Source organism: Pteronotus mesoamericanus, unplaced genomic scaffold (genome assembly GCF_021234165.1).
Source record: "Pteronotus mesoamericanus isolate MK-2021 breed Mesoamerican mustached bat unplaced genomic scaffold, CSHL_Meso_final contig_101, whole genome shotgun sequence".
In the NCBI taxonomy this organism is placed as follows: domain Eukaryota; kingdom Metazoa; phylum Chordata; class Mammalia; order Chiroptera; family Mormoopidae; genus Pteronotus; species Pteronotus mesoamericanus.
Window position 1 is genome coordinate 3,405,329 of NW_026555001.1, and position 19,395 is coordinate 3,424,723.

The 19,395-nt window shown below is 35.8% G+C and overlaps 1 protein-coding gene across 2 annotated transcripts in view; it reads right to left on the reverse strand.

The window, feature by feature from the left end:
* The window catches only part of PLEKHH2 (pleckstrin homology, MyTH4 and FERM domain containing H2), a 94,813-nt gene that overhangs the window by 66,309 nt on the left and 9,109 nt on the right, over positions 1-19,395 (reverse strand). For both annotated transcript variants that reach the window (XM_054567233.1, XM_054567224.1), the window contains exons 3-6: positions 10,660-10,722; positions 3,258-3,407; positions 1,826-1,909; positions 988-1,069 (exon numbers count right to left, since the gene is read on the reverse strand). In XM_054567233.1, the coding sequence (XP_054423208.1) occupies positions 988-1,069; positions 1,826-1,909; positions 3,258-3,407; positions 10,660-10,722 (379 nt within the window). The remainder of the gene's footprint in view (positions 1-987; positions 1,070-1,825; positions 1,910-3,257; positions 3,408-10,659; positions 10,723-19,395) is intronic.

Genomic DNA, 19,395 nt, shown 5'->3' on the forward strand with positions numbered 1-19,395 from the left:
CTCCCATGCCAGAATTTTTTACAATGTTCTGCGAAATGCCAGGGCCTCATGGAAATGTCCCAGAGGGTATAGGAAGAGGCCTGGGTAAAGCTAAGTCACTAGGACTCTAGACCCAATACTGCTTTTACCTGTTTTATCTCTTGAGATTCTACAGAAAAAAAAATGTTTTAAACAGGACTCTGTTGCTAAATAAGTTTGACCACTGTACTAGGTCATGGATCTGATAACCCTGCTGACTCACCTCCTCTTCAGCTCACGTACACTTGCATGGTCATCACAGAATAGCATATTAAGTACATTCTTATCTCTCACTCTGCCACCCATTCTCTGGTTTTGAAGTTGAAGAGCAAGAAGGAAAGTAAGCCTAAACATCGGAGAATGCAAAGCGTTTTTCCATATTACAAAATTCTGCTCTAAATAGTCAACCTGTCAAGAGTTCGAATCACCGTTGATAACCAGGACAAAAAGTGAAAACAGAAAATACCATGACTAATTTTTTTAAACAAACATACCTGAAATTAAATGTTGAAATTAGTATTACCTTTTTGGTATTATTGGCTACTGTCTACCTGTGTTGTCTAGTATGGACATGTGGTTATTTAAATATAAATCAGTTCAAATTAAGTAAAATGTAAAATTCAGTTCCCTAGTTGTGTTAGTCATATTTCAAGTGCTCGGTGGTAAAATTTTATAAATGAATCCAATTAAGCTATCTTAGTCAAAGTACTGATACCTTGTAGTATATTTAAATTTAATAATAATAATTATACTCATTTATTGGGTATAATCTATGGGCAAGGTAATACAGTAGGTACTTTATTATTTCATAACCTTTACTTTTTACATGTGCCTTTAATTTTTTTCTTTAACAATGTTTTCCCAGATTTACTTAAGTATAATTAACAAATAAGATTGTAATATAGTCATGCATCGTGTAACAACATTTCAGTCACTGACAGTGAGAATAAAATCTACTATTAGCCATACCTTGTAGCTTTGACTGCATTGTTCTTATCTCTTCAGTTTGGTTTTGGTTGATCAAACGAAGATTCTGATTCTCCAATTCCAGCTAAAAAGACATATGGTGTTCTTTTTTACAAGAATTACATTTCTAAAACATACTAGTAAATTATAATATTTAGAAAATATTAATACCAATTACAGATAGGCAATATACAAAAGAAATGATAAGCAAATATGAGATGAATCTGTCAGCATAAGTTATCACCCTAGATAATTACGGCTTCAATATTCACTTTTTCTAGAATTAAGAATTTTAAGTGTTTTCATCCCTCTTTTCATTGAAAAATTACTTTAAACCCAATTATTTCAGCATTTAATCTGCCATATAAACTAAATAATGTATACTCCTCAGATACTGGATATATTAATTTTATGACATACACATTCTATAATTATTTAAAATTAATTAGAACTAAAATCAACTAATTAGAATAAGGCTACTTACACTTATTTCCATGAGTCAATATATTTCATTTTAGAAATACATTAAATATTAAAATAGAAGCTACCTCTCTCACATTTACCGAAAGACAACAGCACATGGCCGGAAAGAGCAGGATGACAGGTGCGGTGGGGCAGTGGGGGCAGGCGAGGCAGGGAGAGATCCCGCGCGAAAGGGAAAAAAGACTCACGGGCATGGACGGCAGTGTGGTGGCTGCAGGGGGAGGGGCTGGGAGGGGCTAACCGGTAATGGAAACAACTGATCAGAATTTTGCTTCACTCAGGCTGATCACATATCCTGATGACTTATATATTTAAAAGAAGTAAAAGGTACAGAAAAGGAAAAATACAGAATAAATACCTCATTTAACTTAACTGTTACCCATTCTTTGATCTTAGCTGCTTTCTCTTCTATTATTTTAGCTTCTTGTATCCTTATTTGTTTCTGAAATAACATTAGCAGTTTGTTTAGTTCAAACATAAGCTTACTGGCCTGAAAATGTTATATTATAAACAGAAAAAGCAAATCCACTTAAAACCTGTTTCCACATTAATAAGTCTACCTTCAAATTACCAAATAGAGTAAAAAAAAAAAAAAAAAAAAAAGACAATTGTCCAGCAGATACAGCAATGAACCATAAAGGCATATACAAATATTACTAACTTTAACAACTGCCATTCTCCTCCTCTAAAAGATTATATATTGAAATCAATCCACTGAACATATCAATAAAATAAACCATTTCTGGAAATGGTCTAGCAGGAGCAGCCAACTGACGGCCCAGGGACTGCATGCGGCCCATGATGGTTATGAGTGCAGTCCAACACAAAATTGTAAATTTACTTAAAATATTACGAGTTGGGTTTTTTTGTGTGTGTGTGATTACATGTCGCAATGTATTTAACGTGTGGCCCAGAGACACCAAGAGTTTGGACGCCCCTGGCTAGGGTTTATAATAGTGGGAAAAGGGTCAACCAGGTTACAGAGAGAGAGTCAGACTCTCATCTGGGATATGGCTTGTTTTCCCCTTAAACTCTTCTCGTTTTTAAAGGTCCAGGGGAAAAATGAAGATCAAAAAAACTCTAGCTCACATTTACCAACCTTAAAATCTGGCCACAATACTACTGCAAATGTGGCTACCATATAAATTACAGTGGGTGGGGACTAGGACGGGTGAAAGGCTGACAACCACTGACCCGATAAAACACCGATTCCTGCAGACATTTTTTTTAAATGCTGAAAATAAACAATTTAACATATTTAACAACTTCATAGTGGTCATATTTAAGTGATGCTAAATAACTGTAATGCAATTTTTCATAATAAAATTTAAAAATAAACTAAATACAATACTTAATCTCAATAAAGTCATTTAAAAGTACACACATTTTTAAGCAGTTGGATTAGTAACAAACGTATTTAAAATATAATGGTCCATCAACATTTCCAACACCTTAACCATCTAAAGCAAAGATTTATTTGAAACACTTTACAGATGGAAATGTCTGCTGATAACCAAGTGTTTTCACCTTAAACACCACACTCAAACTTTAGTTACGAGCACTGCCACATGCAAAAAGGGTCAGTGCCTTGGAATCACCCAGACTCAAAAGTCAATGCCATTTCATTTTCAGCTTTTACCAACACATGTGATGGGATTCTGTGGGTTCACCAACTGAGTAAGATTTCTGACCAGAATTTAGAAGTTGAGGCTCTCTCTCCTTAATCTTTGTGATTATGCACAAATGAATACACATATTTAGAACTGTTTGGTGATCAAATTCTTCCTAACCTGCTCTTCAAGTTGCAGTTCCAAGCTTTGGATGATGTCATCTTTTTCCTGTATTAAGGTCTCCAGATCTTGACACTTTTTATATAGCCTTGTCTCTGATTCACTGGTTTGAATATTAGCTGCTTTTAATTTCTCTTCCATAACTTGTACCTGAATTCAGAGACAAAATATTAAAATTAGGCATATACTTAATTTACCATGGTATTAAATTTAGAATTTTACTTTAACATTAAATAGGTTCCTAACAGGTATCATCATAAAGGGAAACTACTGAACAGCACATGTGAATGTAGATAACAAGTATAAAGTCTGAAGACTACTGTGCCAAGTCGTGTTAAATTTGAGGTACAAAAGGGTATGTAAGAGACTGGAAGAAAATTACTATCATATAAAGTAATGTACCCATTTAGTAAAACAATAATAACATGCAAAGCATTTCATAAAAGTATAGAATCAGAAAGTTTCCAGCCCTAACTTTTTCATATTTTAAACAAAGTAGGAATATAAAGTCAAGAAGGTATATGTTGAGATAAAGACTCAAATTGCATGACCTAGCATAGTAACATATTTTGGAGGAAAAAAATTAAACTTAGGTGAAAAAGAAACACATGTACAATGGAAAGCAAAAAGAAAACCAAAGAACCTTAAGCCCCACAGATGGAATGATAAAAAAATTTTAAGATATGAGTGTCAAGATATAGGTAGGAGAGTATGTCCAGTGACAGTTTATTGATTCACTAATTTAACAAATATTCCATGAGGACCTGCCATTGCCAATCCTGTTCTAGGTCCTGGGAAGACATCAGTGAATAAAGCAGAACTGAAATCTCTGCCTGCATTGAAATTAAATTCTACTGGGTAAGAGAGATCACAAGTAAAATAAAGACATAAAAATTATACAGTATGTTACACAAGATAATAAGGGTAATGGGAAAAAACAGGGCAAACGGGAGTGACGCGGTATCTCAAATTTAGTATCTAAGATATGCTGGCTCTGCTAGGATCTTCCGCAAAACATATATGGACGTGAAGTCTTAGGAGGGATGTGTGAGTGTTAATGCTATTAAGAAAGAAAATAAAGTACTGGGTGCTATATATGATATTCGATGTTCCAAGTACATAAGAATGCAGTGTTTCAGATTATAGGGGCAAAGAAGAAAAATATGAAAAAACATTCGTGAAACTAAAGATTATAGGTAAAACAAAAAACTTTAAACTATTAAAAACACCTCTGAAAACCACAAGCAGCCCTTACTTAATGTTTAAAAATACTTAACGTCTAGAAGGTTGATGTTAAGGTTAGTTTGGTTTTGGTTTTTTTTAACTATGAATACAAGGTTTCATCTGTGGGTTCACTGTATAAACATAAATTCAACTCAGATGCCAACAGTGTCCTGTTTAAATACCACCCACATGGCTGGAAAGAGCAGGATGACAACTGCGGCAGGGGAAGGGGGCGGGGAAGGCGGAGAGGGACTGAGCAAGACGGAAAAAGGACTCGTGGACAACAGTGTGGCGATTGCAGCGGGGAGGAGGGTACAAGGGGACTAAATGGTGGTGGAAAAAATACAATAAAAAATAAAAAAATAATAATAAAAAAGTATTTCACTCTCCCAATAATAATTTTAAGTTATCACAAGGTTTAGATTTTTAAATATACTATAGCAGGCTTTCTGCAGAAAGTGCAGACCAATAGTCAAGGACAAAGGCTGGCATTAAAGATGCTGTCTCATAAAGCAGCTGGAGCAGGACCAAGAGCTGGACCGTAATTACCAAGGGTCAATCTTAAGATGGTACAGCCAGTTCTGCACAGGGCATCTTGTAGCCGTGGAAGCAGAGAGAGAAGAGCAGAGACCAAGTCCAAAATGGTACTGCTCTGAGGATACGGTAATAGATGATAAACCTAAAGGGAAGCAGAATATATCTCCCCAAAATATGCTGCTTTGGCATGCTGATTATTTGAATTAAAGTTACTTGAGAAACAACCAGTACGAGAAGGGCACTGATCCTCCTCTGAGCCCCTCAAAGCAGGAAACATCTCCCATGTGAAAGGTGCCCTCCCTATATCAGGGGGATAGAAGGCATCCTTATCACCAGAATAGAGAATTTAGGGCTGAGAATGCTATATAAACAAACCTTGCTACTTCTTCACTTAGTTTAGTGAAGTCCAAGCCCCTTTGTCTTGTCTATATTTCACAAGTTTATTGTTTCCTTGTCTAAAAGCTATAAAAGCTGCCTGCTTTGTTCACTTCTCGGAGTCTCATATCTTTATGGGGCTCCCAAACATAAACAATTAAATTTGTTTTTCCTGTTAATCTGTCTTACGTTAATTTAATTATTAGATTGCCCTGACCAGTGTGGCTCAGTTGGCTGAGTGTCGTCTCACAAACCAAAAGGTCACTGGTTCGATTCCTGGTCAGCGCACATGCCTGGATTGTAGGCCAGTCCCCGGTTAGGGGCGTGCGAGAGGCAACCAATTGATGTTTCTCTTGAACATCAATGTTTCTCTCATGCTCTTTCTACTTCCCTTTCCCTCTCTCTAAAAATACATAAATAAAATCTTAATTATTAGATCAACCAAAGAACCTAGAAGAAAATTCTCCACCTCTATTAACCTCAAGAAAACCAAAAGGAAGTGAATAAGAATAGAAATAAATATTACCAGTCCTATACCTACAGTCTCTTTTTATTAAATGAAAGCAAGCCACCCTGCAGACCCTGGGCTGCCACATAAAGAAAGAAAGAAGGAACTCCTACCTTTTGCGGCATCATAGATGGAACTGGAGAATATCATGCTAAGTGAAATAAGCCAGTTGATGAAGACAAATACCATATGATCTCACCTATAAGTAGACTCGATTCAACAAAATAAACTAACGAACAGAATAAACCACAGGCATGGAAACATGGAGCAGATTGAAAGTGACCAGAGGGGATGGGGAAGAAGGACAATGGTGGAAAGAAGGAGAAGGGACTAAACAAAAAACATGTATGAATGACCCATAGACAAGACAACAGAGTGGGAACTGACTGTGGGAGCGAGGGGTGGGGCGGGATGGTGGAGGAGGGCAAAGGGGGAAACATTGAGACAACTGTAATAGAATAAACACGATTTAAAAATTAAAAAAAAGAAATTAAAAAACAAAAAAGCTGTCCTGTTACTGCTTAGGAAAAGTCTATGGTCCTGGAAAACCCTGGCTTGGGGGTACTCCTCTCCCTTGAAAAACATGTTCAGTTTGAAAGGCGTTTTCATTTTATGAATGAATGCCGCAGTCAGAGCTCCTCAGCTGCATCTTGGTCAGGTGCAACTGTTTAAATCAATCATTACTTTGTAGATAAACAACTTTCCTAGGCAAGGAAAATATTGGCAAAAATGGCAAAGTCTCCTAGGGAAAGAGATCACAAAGTAGTTGCAGGCAACCTACTTGCCAACTGGTCCTGTTAGGACCAAGTTCCACAGGATTCATCAGCCTTTCTTGGTAATGAGTATGAAGAAGAAATCCAGAGAAAAGGTAAGAGGCCTCCAGAAAAACCAAACCACCTTTTAAAATATCTTGCCACAAGTCCACAGCAAATAGCCTTGTTCTTTTTTGATTCATTTAACTACCCAGAGATTGCCCAATAACAAACATATATGAATTCAAGTTGGTAAAGAAACTCTTGCAATTACCTATACATGGATATCCTCCAATGAGGAAGGCTTTACGCTTTTAGGCTACCTTTCTCCTCTATTTCCAGGGGAGCTCCTCTACCTTAGCACACTCCTCAGCCATCTCCCCAAAGCATTTGCTAATTCTGAGGTCCCTGAGCTATGGTGCAGTAAAGGGTGCAACAGACTTGGGGTGCTCGCACCCTGCACATTCCAAAGAAAGGACTGGCCCTTGACTGGCTCCTGAGAAATAACCTCTGAGCCCTTCAAATATGGTGATAAAACTGTCTTTACATATCTGAGATACGAGGCCACACCGGAGAAGTTTATGCTAACAATTCAATTTATGGTGAGTGCCTATTTTGTTCATTCACCTGGGGTCCTAGGCCATGCAGCATCAGTTTGGCTTCTGGAAGGGTTGGAGACTCTGTAGCTAAGGTCAATCAGGTGTGCATTCCATGCCAATAAGGCTGATCCCCCTTCCCAGTAAAAATTCTGGACACGCAGGCTTGGATGAACTTGCCTGGGTGGCCATACTTTGCATGTGTTCTCATGCATCATTGATGGGACAGTCAAAAGCATCCCTGTGCAACGGCGCTGTGACAGGGCAACTGGAAGTTCATTCCTGGCTTCCCCCACACTCTGCCCTATGTGCATTCTTCCCTTGCTAATTTTAACCTGCACCCTTTTCCTGTAATAAACCATAACCATTAACAGCTTTTCTGGGTTCTGTGGGGAATCATCAAACCTGAGGGAAGTCTGGGGACCCTGACGTAACTCCCAACGGTATTTCCCATTTCCACGCCCATACTGAAAAAAGCAGGACGGGCAAACACTGTTTCCATTGCAATGACCTACCTTCCTATTTTCTTCTTCCCATTTCTAACCTCACCCCTTCACACACACTCCAGGCAATTAAGCTGTGACTGTATTTTTGAGCGGGGGCTGAAAGTTTTTGTTTCTTTATATACACTGCAACGACATGACAAGGATGCCTGGCCATCCCAAAATAGGATGAAGAAAGGAATTGTACAAGTGCTTTGAATCCCAGACCATTTTGCAGTTATTTAAAATTTATTGGAAATTAATTAATCATTCTAATCACATCTTAAACACAATTATTTTGGCATCGTGCGCTATAATTTATGCAGTCGGGCCAGAACCATTGTCACTGAAGGAGAAAAGGAAGGAACAGCCCTGGGTAAAGTAGGTTTCCATGTAATGAAATAAATCATTACAAGGTCCTGGAGGTTAGGATGACTGAACAGTAATCATTTATTAAGAACTAAAAATGACTTGAAGACTAAGAACCAACTTTACAGAAAGGCAGATTAGCCCACATAGTAGAATGGCCAAAGGGAGTTTCAAATCCAGCTCCTACCAAGTCTGAACCAATCACAGGCAAGTGCATAAACCCAGAAGGACAGAAGGAAAACACACACTTCTTCAGGGGAAAGTATTTACCCCCCTTTGTTTAGCACAGAATAGTGTGGTAGATTTGAGTACACACCTAATCGGGTACTTGAGAATGAATTCTGTGTGTCAGTATCTTCCAAATGTGCTGTTGGCTGCTTTTCTGCCTCACAAGAATGCTCGTAAGTAGTATTGGGTTGATTTGCACACACTTGTTTCAAAAGTTGTGAACAAGAATAAAAACATACTACACTAAGACATACAGCACTAAGTATTTAAAAAGTAAATAAATTAAAAAAAAAAAAGAGTTCCAAGAATTCACGAGAAAAATGTATGATTTTTTTTTCCTATACCCAACTTATTTAATGGTTATTCATGAATGCCATTCATGAATAAACAAGAAGAAAAGTGTTCAAAGCAAAAAAGGGTAGAGTTGAGCCAGTTTCAGCTGATTACTGCTTATAGTGGTGAAACATTCCTTTTTAGTTAATATAAATACAGTTTAAGTCTTAGGATATGGCTCAATAACAAAGGACAAGCTGAACTTAAGCAACATAAACAGCAGATAGGCCACGGTCCCATGGAAACTGTTAAAGAGAGCAAAGGATTCAGTTATTCTAACTTAATAATATTTACTTAATCATGTGAAGGCCAAAAAAAGGTGTTATAATCCGTGCATGAGAATTCATCTGCTCTCTGTTTATATTTCCTGTTAACTTTCAGATTCATTATAAAGTATTTAAGGAAAAAATTCCTTTGGAAGAAGAAAAAAATAGGTACTGAAGAAATTTAAAGTGTTGTGGCAAAAAGAAATATCTACATATTTTGATAAATTATATAGAAACTGAGAAATTTGCAAATCTCACTCTTTTTTGGGGGTGGGGGTTGTTTAATGAAGGCAGTATGTCTAAAATAACCAAGCATGGTATATTATTGATTAAAAATGTCTAACACAAAGAATTAAATAAATTTACACCTGGTATCCTCAAAGGATATTACAACTTCAAATAAGAAGGTGACCTTTTATAATTTTATTGCTAATTGTTGGCTCTTTACCCAATAATTAAATAGAAGTGGAGATATTACTCTTTGATCCAATCAGCTGAAGAATATTAAAAAAAAAAAAACAGGCACAGCACAGATCCTTACCACTACTACTACTACTACTTCTACCGATACATAAATTTGAGGTTTTAAAGAAATATTGGTAATTTTTTAATGTGATGATAGAACTGTAGTTAAGATTTCAATTCTTTATTTTTAGATTAGTTGCTGAAATACTCATGGTTGAAATGATATGATGTCTGGGGTTTGTTTCAAAATAACCTGGTGTGGGAGTGAGGAAGTGTAGGCTACCCATGAGTTAACTAACTGTTGAAGTTGGTGTTGGGTGTTTATTAAACTATAACCTCTACTCTTGTAGTGGTTGAAATTTGGCACAATGAAGTTTTCAAGTACAATTAATTTAAGAAAATTGAGGATTGGGTTACTTTGGGTTTCTTTAGAAATTTGCCAGGCCATTAAAAGAATCTACTGTGTAAAATTAAATCTTTTAGGTGAAAACAAGATTTGATAGTACTGTAATTAAATTGAAGAAAAGAAAGATGACAAACTTAGAGCAAGGATAAAAAATAATATAAACTTCTTGGAGGAATGATAATTTTGAAATTCTTAACTGAATCTGACAGAGATCTTTTCATAGTGTGAAGTTATGGGTGTAGGATCATTGGACAAACTTTAAGGCTGGTGGCACCATCCCAACCACCCAGTTTGCTGTTGGCAAGGTCCAGAAAGGGTTAGGTGACTTAGCAAACATTGGACTTGTCTCACCATTCCTATTAACGTAGTAAGTATGAAATTTGTATATATTTTTCCTAATATAATTCTAAGCATTGTTCCATTTTAGTAGTATACACATATATTCTTTGTAATAATTATTTTTAATTGTTGTTTAATACTTCATGGAATATATATATAGTTCACTTATTTATTCTTCTATAATATGGCATTCATAGAATTTCCAGTTCTTATTACTGTAAATAAAGCAGCTACAAACATTATTTATATACAAAACTTGATTATAGTTAGGATTACCATAAATCAAATATGAGTATTTGATTTTCTCAAAAGTAAGATAAAACTTCCTAACAGAAGTATGTTTATCCTTTTGAAAATCTGTTAGGTGGCAAAATAAAGCTAGATTCTCCACTTCCTCTTGATCCAGCTCATCAATGGTCAAAATGATAAGACATAGGGAAAGGCAGAAGATTATTTTGGACAAAACAATGTTGATATTGGTAGAGGCAGAAAAACAAATTTTTAACTAAAATTATATTATACCTGTTGGAAAGCTTTTTCTGCTTGACGTTCAGCATCAATTACTTGTCTCTCAAGCTGTTGCATCTGTAAAGTAAGAAAAACAGAAAAAACATATGAAAACTCACATTTCCCTTTTGAAAGAGACGTAGAAATTTCACAATGTCATTAACTTCTTTAAGAATATTTAAAAGAGTTCAATGGATATGAATTACATACAATTTATCACATTAAAGCCTCTGTTAGCACATATTTAAAAACTGATCAGGTAAAATACCACAGGTTTGACACTTTTAATACAATGTAATATATACCACATGAGTATTCATTAATAGAATTTTCTTCATTGGATTATAAGTTAGAAATTACTGGTCAACATACAATAAAAACAATAAATTAATTGTGAGTCATACTTGATTTGTTGATCAGAAGGTCACAAGGGTATCAGAAAGCGATGCATTCTCATAAGCTGTATTTACTGTATCATCCTTGGAGAATACACAAATGAGCATTATGGGGCTGTACTGAGACTTGGACCAAACACTGGAACAAAGAAGAACCCTACAGTACTAAGAGTGACTATTTTGTTTAATATGTTTTAAAAATTAACATGGATACAGATGAGGAAAACTTACAATTATATCTTTGAAAAGTATTGCAACAGCTGCAACTGGTTCTTCCTTGCACATCCCACTATATTTGATGTCATCGAACATTTAAAGTACTTCTGTTTACCCAAGGTGCATCACAAACTTATCTGGTGAAAATGTCTGGCGACTTCAAATACATAACCATGGAAGGAGGAATTGTCTTCAGTATAGAGTCTATAAAAAGACTTAGCTTCCTCAAGAAATCTAAAAAGTGTACAGGTCTAGGTGATTTGGGAGTTATTTGAAGACATGCAGCTGATAGGCTGCCTGAAATATGCAGGGGTTCTTGCAGAAATGCAGAGGATTCTAAAGAAAGAACTGTATTTAATATGAAACCAATTGCTAGTTCAAGAGACAATATCAAATAATGATTGGCAAGTAGTAGAAAGCTGTTGTTCAGTTATGACTAGTACTTTTAATGGACTGACTCCAAAAAGATGATAGTAATGATGTACGATATGTATAAGATTAAAGGCATTTGAAATTATTTCAACACCACATTGCTTTTCTTGCCTACAAATGGTTCAGAAAATGAGGGCTGGGGAATATGTAGAATAATACTCTCCAAGAGCACTTGATATGTGGCTAGTCCAAAGGGAGATACGGTGTAAGTGTAAAATACACATCAATAATACATATATTATGTGAAAACCCAATACAAAAGTATAAAATGTCTCAGTAATTATTTATATTGACTCATACTGAAATGATATTTTGTGTATATTGCATTAAATAGGTCATAATATAAAGTTACTTTTATATATTTCTTTGTGTTATTTTGTTTATTAAAAATGTACACAGATGGGTGAAATAATATATTTAGGATTTGCTTCACTATAGCATAGGAAGGGACCAGTGGGTCAGGGTACAGATGAAATAAGATTTGTCCTGAGTTAATTATCATTAAAGCTGGGTGATGTGTACATAAGGGTCCACTATAATGTTACTTGTGTACATTTGAAAATTTCTCTGATAAAAAACTTTAAGTATACATATATTTAAATAGCCTATTAAAAGATACATAAACGATATGTAGTATGATAAGTTATGTACATATGTGATAATTAGGAGGTCATTAGTGACGTTTTGAGGTTGGCTGCAGTGTGGAGAAGCAAGGGCATAAGCTGGAATGCAGTCTCAGTGAGTTACAGTAGCTGGCTGGGGTTCGAGAGCCACCAAAGATGGCCACCATCAATTCCTTCCCTCCCGCTGTGCACATGCCACTTCTCCCACTGACCTGTGAGGTTCATTAGTCTTTGTGACTTACCTTGACCCACAGAAGGCAATGGAAGAGATTCAGTGCCATCCTGAGTCTTGTCTTTAAAACTTATTTATATTTAAAACATTTTTATATTTTTTCTTTTAATGAAAACACATCTGTATGATGAATTCAATGTCTGCTACTGTGGCAAAGCCATGGCAGACTGAGGAGTTGTTTAGGGTGGAATTATTCTCCAAAGCGAAAGAACTCCTTCAGATGCGTTAATCATCCTATCCAAAATGTGAGTCTGTCAAACCCTATCCCAGCCCATCCCACATCACCTCAGGCTTTCAAATCAGGCCATCTTACGGTAATGTCGGAAAAACCACTAGTTCTCCCTATAGGACAAGATGGGACAATTGAAGTCTTTCTGGTTGCCTGACACTTTTCTGGTTGTATAAAATGGATTCAAACAACATTTAGCACCTTCTAATATACATCAAAGCTGAATACTTACAACAGCTTGATTTAAAGTTTAAATTAAAGGTGTTATTCTTTGTTCTAGCAAATGTCCAGCTCCTGCTTTTGATGCTCAGCTCTCCACTGCGATTGGCTTCCCATCCTTTCCCTCACCAACCCCCCCGCCACGATGTCTCCCTGTACAGAGATGGTTTGGATAATTATCACCAGCTCCCAAACATGCAGTTTCACATTCTACTATTACAATATGAAGAATTTATGCTTGCCATTCTTTTTAAAAAGAGTTAAGGATAACCACTTAACAGAAGTTGTCTACAGCTGCCAAAGCATCAGAGGGGTGGGGGCTTGCATGGGAGGGGTTAAATAAAGCAAGCTGTAACAACATGATATGTAAGAACAGAATACACTTATTATGGCTTCAGACACAGAGTTATCCCACTAGTTAAAGAAAGAAATCTAGCTAAATATTATTTAAAAGAGCATACTTGAAAAATGTCATTAAAACGCTGAAAGTAAAGGGATAGAAAAATATACCAAGCAAACAGTAAATAAAAGCTACATCAAAATCAGACAAAAGAGACTTTAACACCAAAGTTTTATTAACAATGGAGATGTCAATAATTATAAATGAGGCAATTCAAGAAGATGTAACAATCCTGATCCTGGATACACCTAATTTCAAAGTATGTAGCCCAGAAGGTTTGATTCTTTTTTGATACATTCTGAAAACTCAAAATAAATTGTTACTTTGTTTAGAGAGCAATTTTCATGATAACATCCTATTAAGAAGATTTCCCCTCAAAATGCTGAACAAGTCCATTTACTTCACAATTTGATTTAATTTTTGTTTGTTTTTCTTATCAAAGCCATAAATACAGATAAAGTATCAATCAGTTCCATAAGATTTACTAATAAAAATAATTTTAGCCAATTTTCTTAATATTTACTTTCATGTTCTAAACAAAACGCTTCTTTTTCTGTTGACTTTTTAGTTTAGTTATTTCTAGCATTCTTTATTGAGAAATGAGAATTTAGGTCTTCGATCTTCCTGCCATCAATACAGATACACTCCCCTTCTTCTGATATATTTCTCTTACCTTAGGTTAAATCCCTATTCTGGACTAATGTTACTGTGACTAGGTAAGACATTCATGTAGTAAACTATGGTTACTTTTTCCTTTGCTACTGAGCTTTTCTCTCTAAAGGGTCTCGTTCCTTTATTTATTTAGCTTTCTATGAACTTATCAATAAATCATTTCCTAATTCCTGCCATTGTCTAAATCATCTCTAAGAATGATCACTCACATTGGACTTCCTACCAATTTCATCTTCTTCGATCTGCCACAGCCTCTGACCTACACCAATATGACTGGCTCCTCTCTGCGCCCAGCACAGCTGTCTCCATGGGGAAGACCTTCAGCTGTCTCCCACATTACATCTCCTGTTTCCTATATCCTACGCCTTCCACTTTCTTGGTTTACTGCCTGTTTTTTAATGGAGTACATCCTTCTGAAGAGTCCTCAGTTAGGTTAGATGGGATCTTGTATGTCTTAAAACTTCATTCTATTTCCTAATCCATTATATGGACCTGTTTATTTTCTTCTGAAAGCTTGGAGAATCTTTTCTTTGGTTTATATATTCTGAATTTTCATGATGAGACCCTTGAGGTGAAACTATTTTTATGTTGTGCTAAGTAGTTGGTAGACCCTTTCGATCTGAATCTCTGTGTGGTGTTTCAATGACTTTCCCCTCTCCAGGACTCCTATTTTTCATATCTTGGACATACTGGACTAGTCTTCTAAATTTCTCTTCTTTTCTCTGCTGTCTTTCAACTCTTTAACATTTTTCTCTGCTTCCCAGGAAATTACCTCAAGTTTATATTCCAAACTTTCTATTAAATTTGTTATTTCTCCTACCATGTTTTTAAAAAATTTTCAAGAGTTTTTATTTATTCTCTGAATATTATTTGTTTCATGGATGCAGTATCTTTTCTCTCTGGGAATAGTAAATAGTAGAATTTTGCTTGTTTTGTTTCTTTTCCCCTATACAGGCAATATATCTTTTTCGGATTGTTCTCTATCATTCATGTAAGAGACTTTCTTTACATGTCTGGTGATTCATGATATGACCACTTATGTTTAAGGGTAAGAGACCAAACAGCCTTAGTACATAAATGAGGCTGTTGACCATGAACTGTATATAACATTAGGTCATCTGGCTAGACTTTGGTTGGGAAACCATTGATGTGGGCGTTATTACCTCTTCACTTCTAGGCCAGTAAGATTTCCCAAAGACTTTCGATCTCTTCCTGTAGACTAAATGTTTGGCTACCAGCATTTTCAGAGCCAGGTGGGAGAAGAAGGTTGGGAATCAGGGCAGGGGTGGGGCACAAACTCAAAACTAAATATGCATCTATTCAGTTAATCTGCTTGTTGTTGATAGAGTCAAAGAAACCACACCCTAGAATAAGGATTAGAAGGTCCCTAGCTTTTCCTCCTGGGAACTAAGTGCCCTGCAGAACCCTGGACCTAGAGGGAAGAGGGAGGTATGGACCCAACAATAACAGGTATTAATGGAAAATATGAGTTAACTCCCTGAAACCTTACTCATCTCCATGTGCTGCATGTCCAGCACCTAAGCATTTCCCTCTGTTAAAAGGCTGAAACATTCTTCTCTTATGAAACTCAGTAGACTGTTTGGAGGGCACCAGTCCAACAACTGAGGCATTTTTGGGCTCATGGTGTAATAAGCATCTCCTACCCACTCACCCTAAACCCGAGATTAACAGTTGACCGGTATATTTATACACAATTACAGGTCAACTTTTCAGATGTCTCAATCTTAAATATAAATGGGCTACCAAAGATCATCAGATATTTGACAAAATCTTGCAACTTGGAAAAAAATAACAAAAATAAAACTAGGAAAGTAACCTGAGGAAAGAAAGATAAATCAGGAAATAGAAGAGAACTTTTTAAAAATTCTAACTAGGGTTTAGGAACCAGGAACATTCAAATGCATTATTTTATAGCCTTACCATAGACAGAGTTTGTTATTCCCATCTATTCCCATTATAAAGATTAGGAAATTGATGCCCAGAATGAGTATGTCTTATGCTCCCGCCCATTGACAAAGCTGGGGTTTTGAGTTACCATGTTCTGATTCCATAGTGCTCTTTCCGTTGAACCACAGCTACTTGGGTATTTATAAACTCTGCACACAACATACAGTTACACAAGGCCATATAAAATCAGTCCCAAATACATTAAACCATAAAATTCTTAGATGTAAAGTGTTTGTCTTTATTTCTGTCCTTTGCATGCTATTCTTTCAGGCTAAGAACATTTTATTATAACTTCAAATCATGTTAACATTCATAATAGGAGCTATATATTCTCAAGTAACCTACTACAGAAGGAAACACAGGGATGGAGTATTACCAAGAAGGACTAAATTGAAATTTGAGATTCTAACAGAATTCTACCACTGAATAAGAAATTAACTAAGCAATTTCTCCCCAGATTTTGAGTGTATTTAGTCACACAACAATGATTAAGATAGGAGTAATGAATGCCCCGTAACAAAAATTCAATAAATGCAACACAAACTTTGATAAAAGAAAATCATTACATTTTCACAGTCTATATTATTGGTCATAAATACTGAATGCATCACATTGCATAAATGTAAATACACATTTAAGTATCTCCAATGCAGTTTATAATACTTTAAAATCAGTTTAAGCAGAAAAATAGTATGAAAGACAATATTTCAATTTTGAATGATTGTTTTTATAATCGTTCAAGCTGGAAAACAAATTTGCAAAACAATTAAAGCAATGCAGGAAATATTCACATAAGTTTTTACTTTCACAATGTAAACCATCACTTGAAGCTTGGGCCAATTCCACAACTAATCCAATACTAAGTCACTCAAAGAATCTTGAGTGATCTGCCACCCATATCAGGCACTGGACAAAAATAAGTATTTCATGAACAGGCCACTTAATACAATAACACAATGAAGTAGCAAAATCTAAACCTACTGTTTTGATTACTACAGAAGTATTCTCTGCAGCCAGAGTGAACACAGCAGCAAATGGCAGAAGAAAATCTGCCACTGATCTTGGATCATAACACCGCCATGCTTAATGCTTAGTGTCCCAAGTATTGTAGACTGGCTACTTTACACAGAATACTTAGAAGTTTTATATGTACTGCTGTAGACAGCAATTCCCCAAGTATCCCTCTTCCTGATTTTTTCCCATAGGACCCGTGAAAGACCATCACCATTTTGTTATAATAAATATCTTCAGTCAGCAGCCCCAAAATGACATTTAAATTGGCCTGCAAAGTCTTACTATTAGAATACATATAATTTCCGTTAGGCACTGTGAAATATTAGGTGAGGCAACAGAGAGACTGAGGGAATGTGGAATTTAAATAGTGTAATCATGGGTATATGAAAAGCAAATATTGTGCTGTCCAAGGATGACTCCTGTATATGAGACAATTCTATACCACCTCCAGGAAATCATATTCACAAAAGGAAGGTCAGGTGGCCAGAAACCCCACACGGTAATGCAGGATCAGGAAAAGGCAGCATTAGGTGATCTGAGCTATGCCGATGCCTAAAGAAAAAATTCTTCATATTTTTCACACTTTCCCTGTCACTGAAAATCTAACCTATAGGAAATAACATTCACTTCAACTTAAAATGAAACTCCCTTTTCCTTCCCTGACTCAGAAAACTAGTAATATTGTAAAGTAGGAAAACTACTTAAATCTCAGCTTCCCTGAAGAGTTTATATTTGGCATACTAGAGATATTTCCAACACCATTCCTTAAATTCCTCTAAAGACCTCTCCCACTTACAGCAGTATTTGCCCAAGACTTCAATAAGGCCTTTTTTCTTCACAAACTTCAATATTCCAAGTTACTTGGGAATTATGATGAAAAGATGCAAAATAATTCTTTAAAAAAATCCCATGTATTCTCCTACTCCATCCCCCAAAAACATAAGGTACATATAATACATACATACATACATATATATACACATATATATATATATATCCTGGCACACTGAAGTCTGCCTTTCATTATAAAAACACTGAGGTCATCTCACACATCTCTCCTAAAAAATTCAGAAAGATATCTCTTATGAATCAGTAATTACATTTGTTTAAGTCATCTCCTTGCACACTTAACCAGTATGTTCATTTAGAAAGATACAGGAAAATAATAATGAGTTATTCTATGTGCCGGGCACTCCATTCCCTGCATCACAGAAAAGTGTGAAAGATCTAAGGTTTAATGCCAGCTCTGCAACTTTTAGCTGTGTGATATCAGGCACACTATTCAAATACTCTCAGTCTTAATGTCAATATATTTAGGATGGGAATAATAATAGTTACTCATAAGGTTACTCTGGGGTTTAAACTAGTTAACAGTTGTACTAATTGCTTAAGAACCATAGTTAGCACCTAGTGTTAGCTGCCTATAGCCAGTGCCAATAAAACAGGACTAAGGACCAAAACTACTACAGAAAAGAAAAGCTGGCTGGAATTCCTGGCAAAGAGCTAGAGAGTCAAATTAGTATTCTTTCAAGAATCTTCAGCCTTGGGCCAGCATCCGTTTGGAGGGGAGGTCTAGAGAACTATTAGGGAAAAAGCTATGGGGTAGATTGGTCCTAACATAAATCCAGTGGGTATGAATGGGACCAGACTGGCTTGTGGAATGCAATAGTTGACTCAAGTTGGCATGTAGAAGCAATGCAATAGGGTTTGCTTTGAAAAAATATGCAATGTTATAAATGGTTATTACTACATACATACACACATCCAAACACACACATACCTGCCCCCAAGCAGAGATGGATTTCTATGTTGCACAGCTGATTAGCAGAAGACAGAATAGGTGAGTGGGTAAATATATCAGAGAAAGCAAGGAATGTGGTAATAGAACTAGATGAGGGAAGCCATATAGGGTGATGGCTAAGCATTCAGGCTTTAAAAGCAGAATGCCTGGTTTCAACTCTTGGCTCCATCACTTACTTTTTGGCACAAATTCAAGCAAGCTAAATAACTGCTATGTGCCAAAGTTTCCTACTATGTAAATATGAACCATATTGGTACCTAACTGAAGGGGTTGTTGTAAGGATTAAAAAGTTAATTTACATAAAGCACTAAGAAAATTGCTTGGCACATAATAAGCATTAGTTTCCTAATCTGTAAAATGGAAACAATAAAATTTATTACTGGACAGGTTGTTAGAAGAATTAAATAAATTATATCTATATAAAGTGCTTAGCACATAATAAATCAATAAATACTTGGTATTTTTATTAAAACATGGGTAGGTACCAAAAATCACTTTCAATCCAGAGAAAAGTATTTCGTAATGGAATATAACAGAAAATATTGTGAAA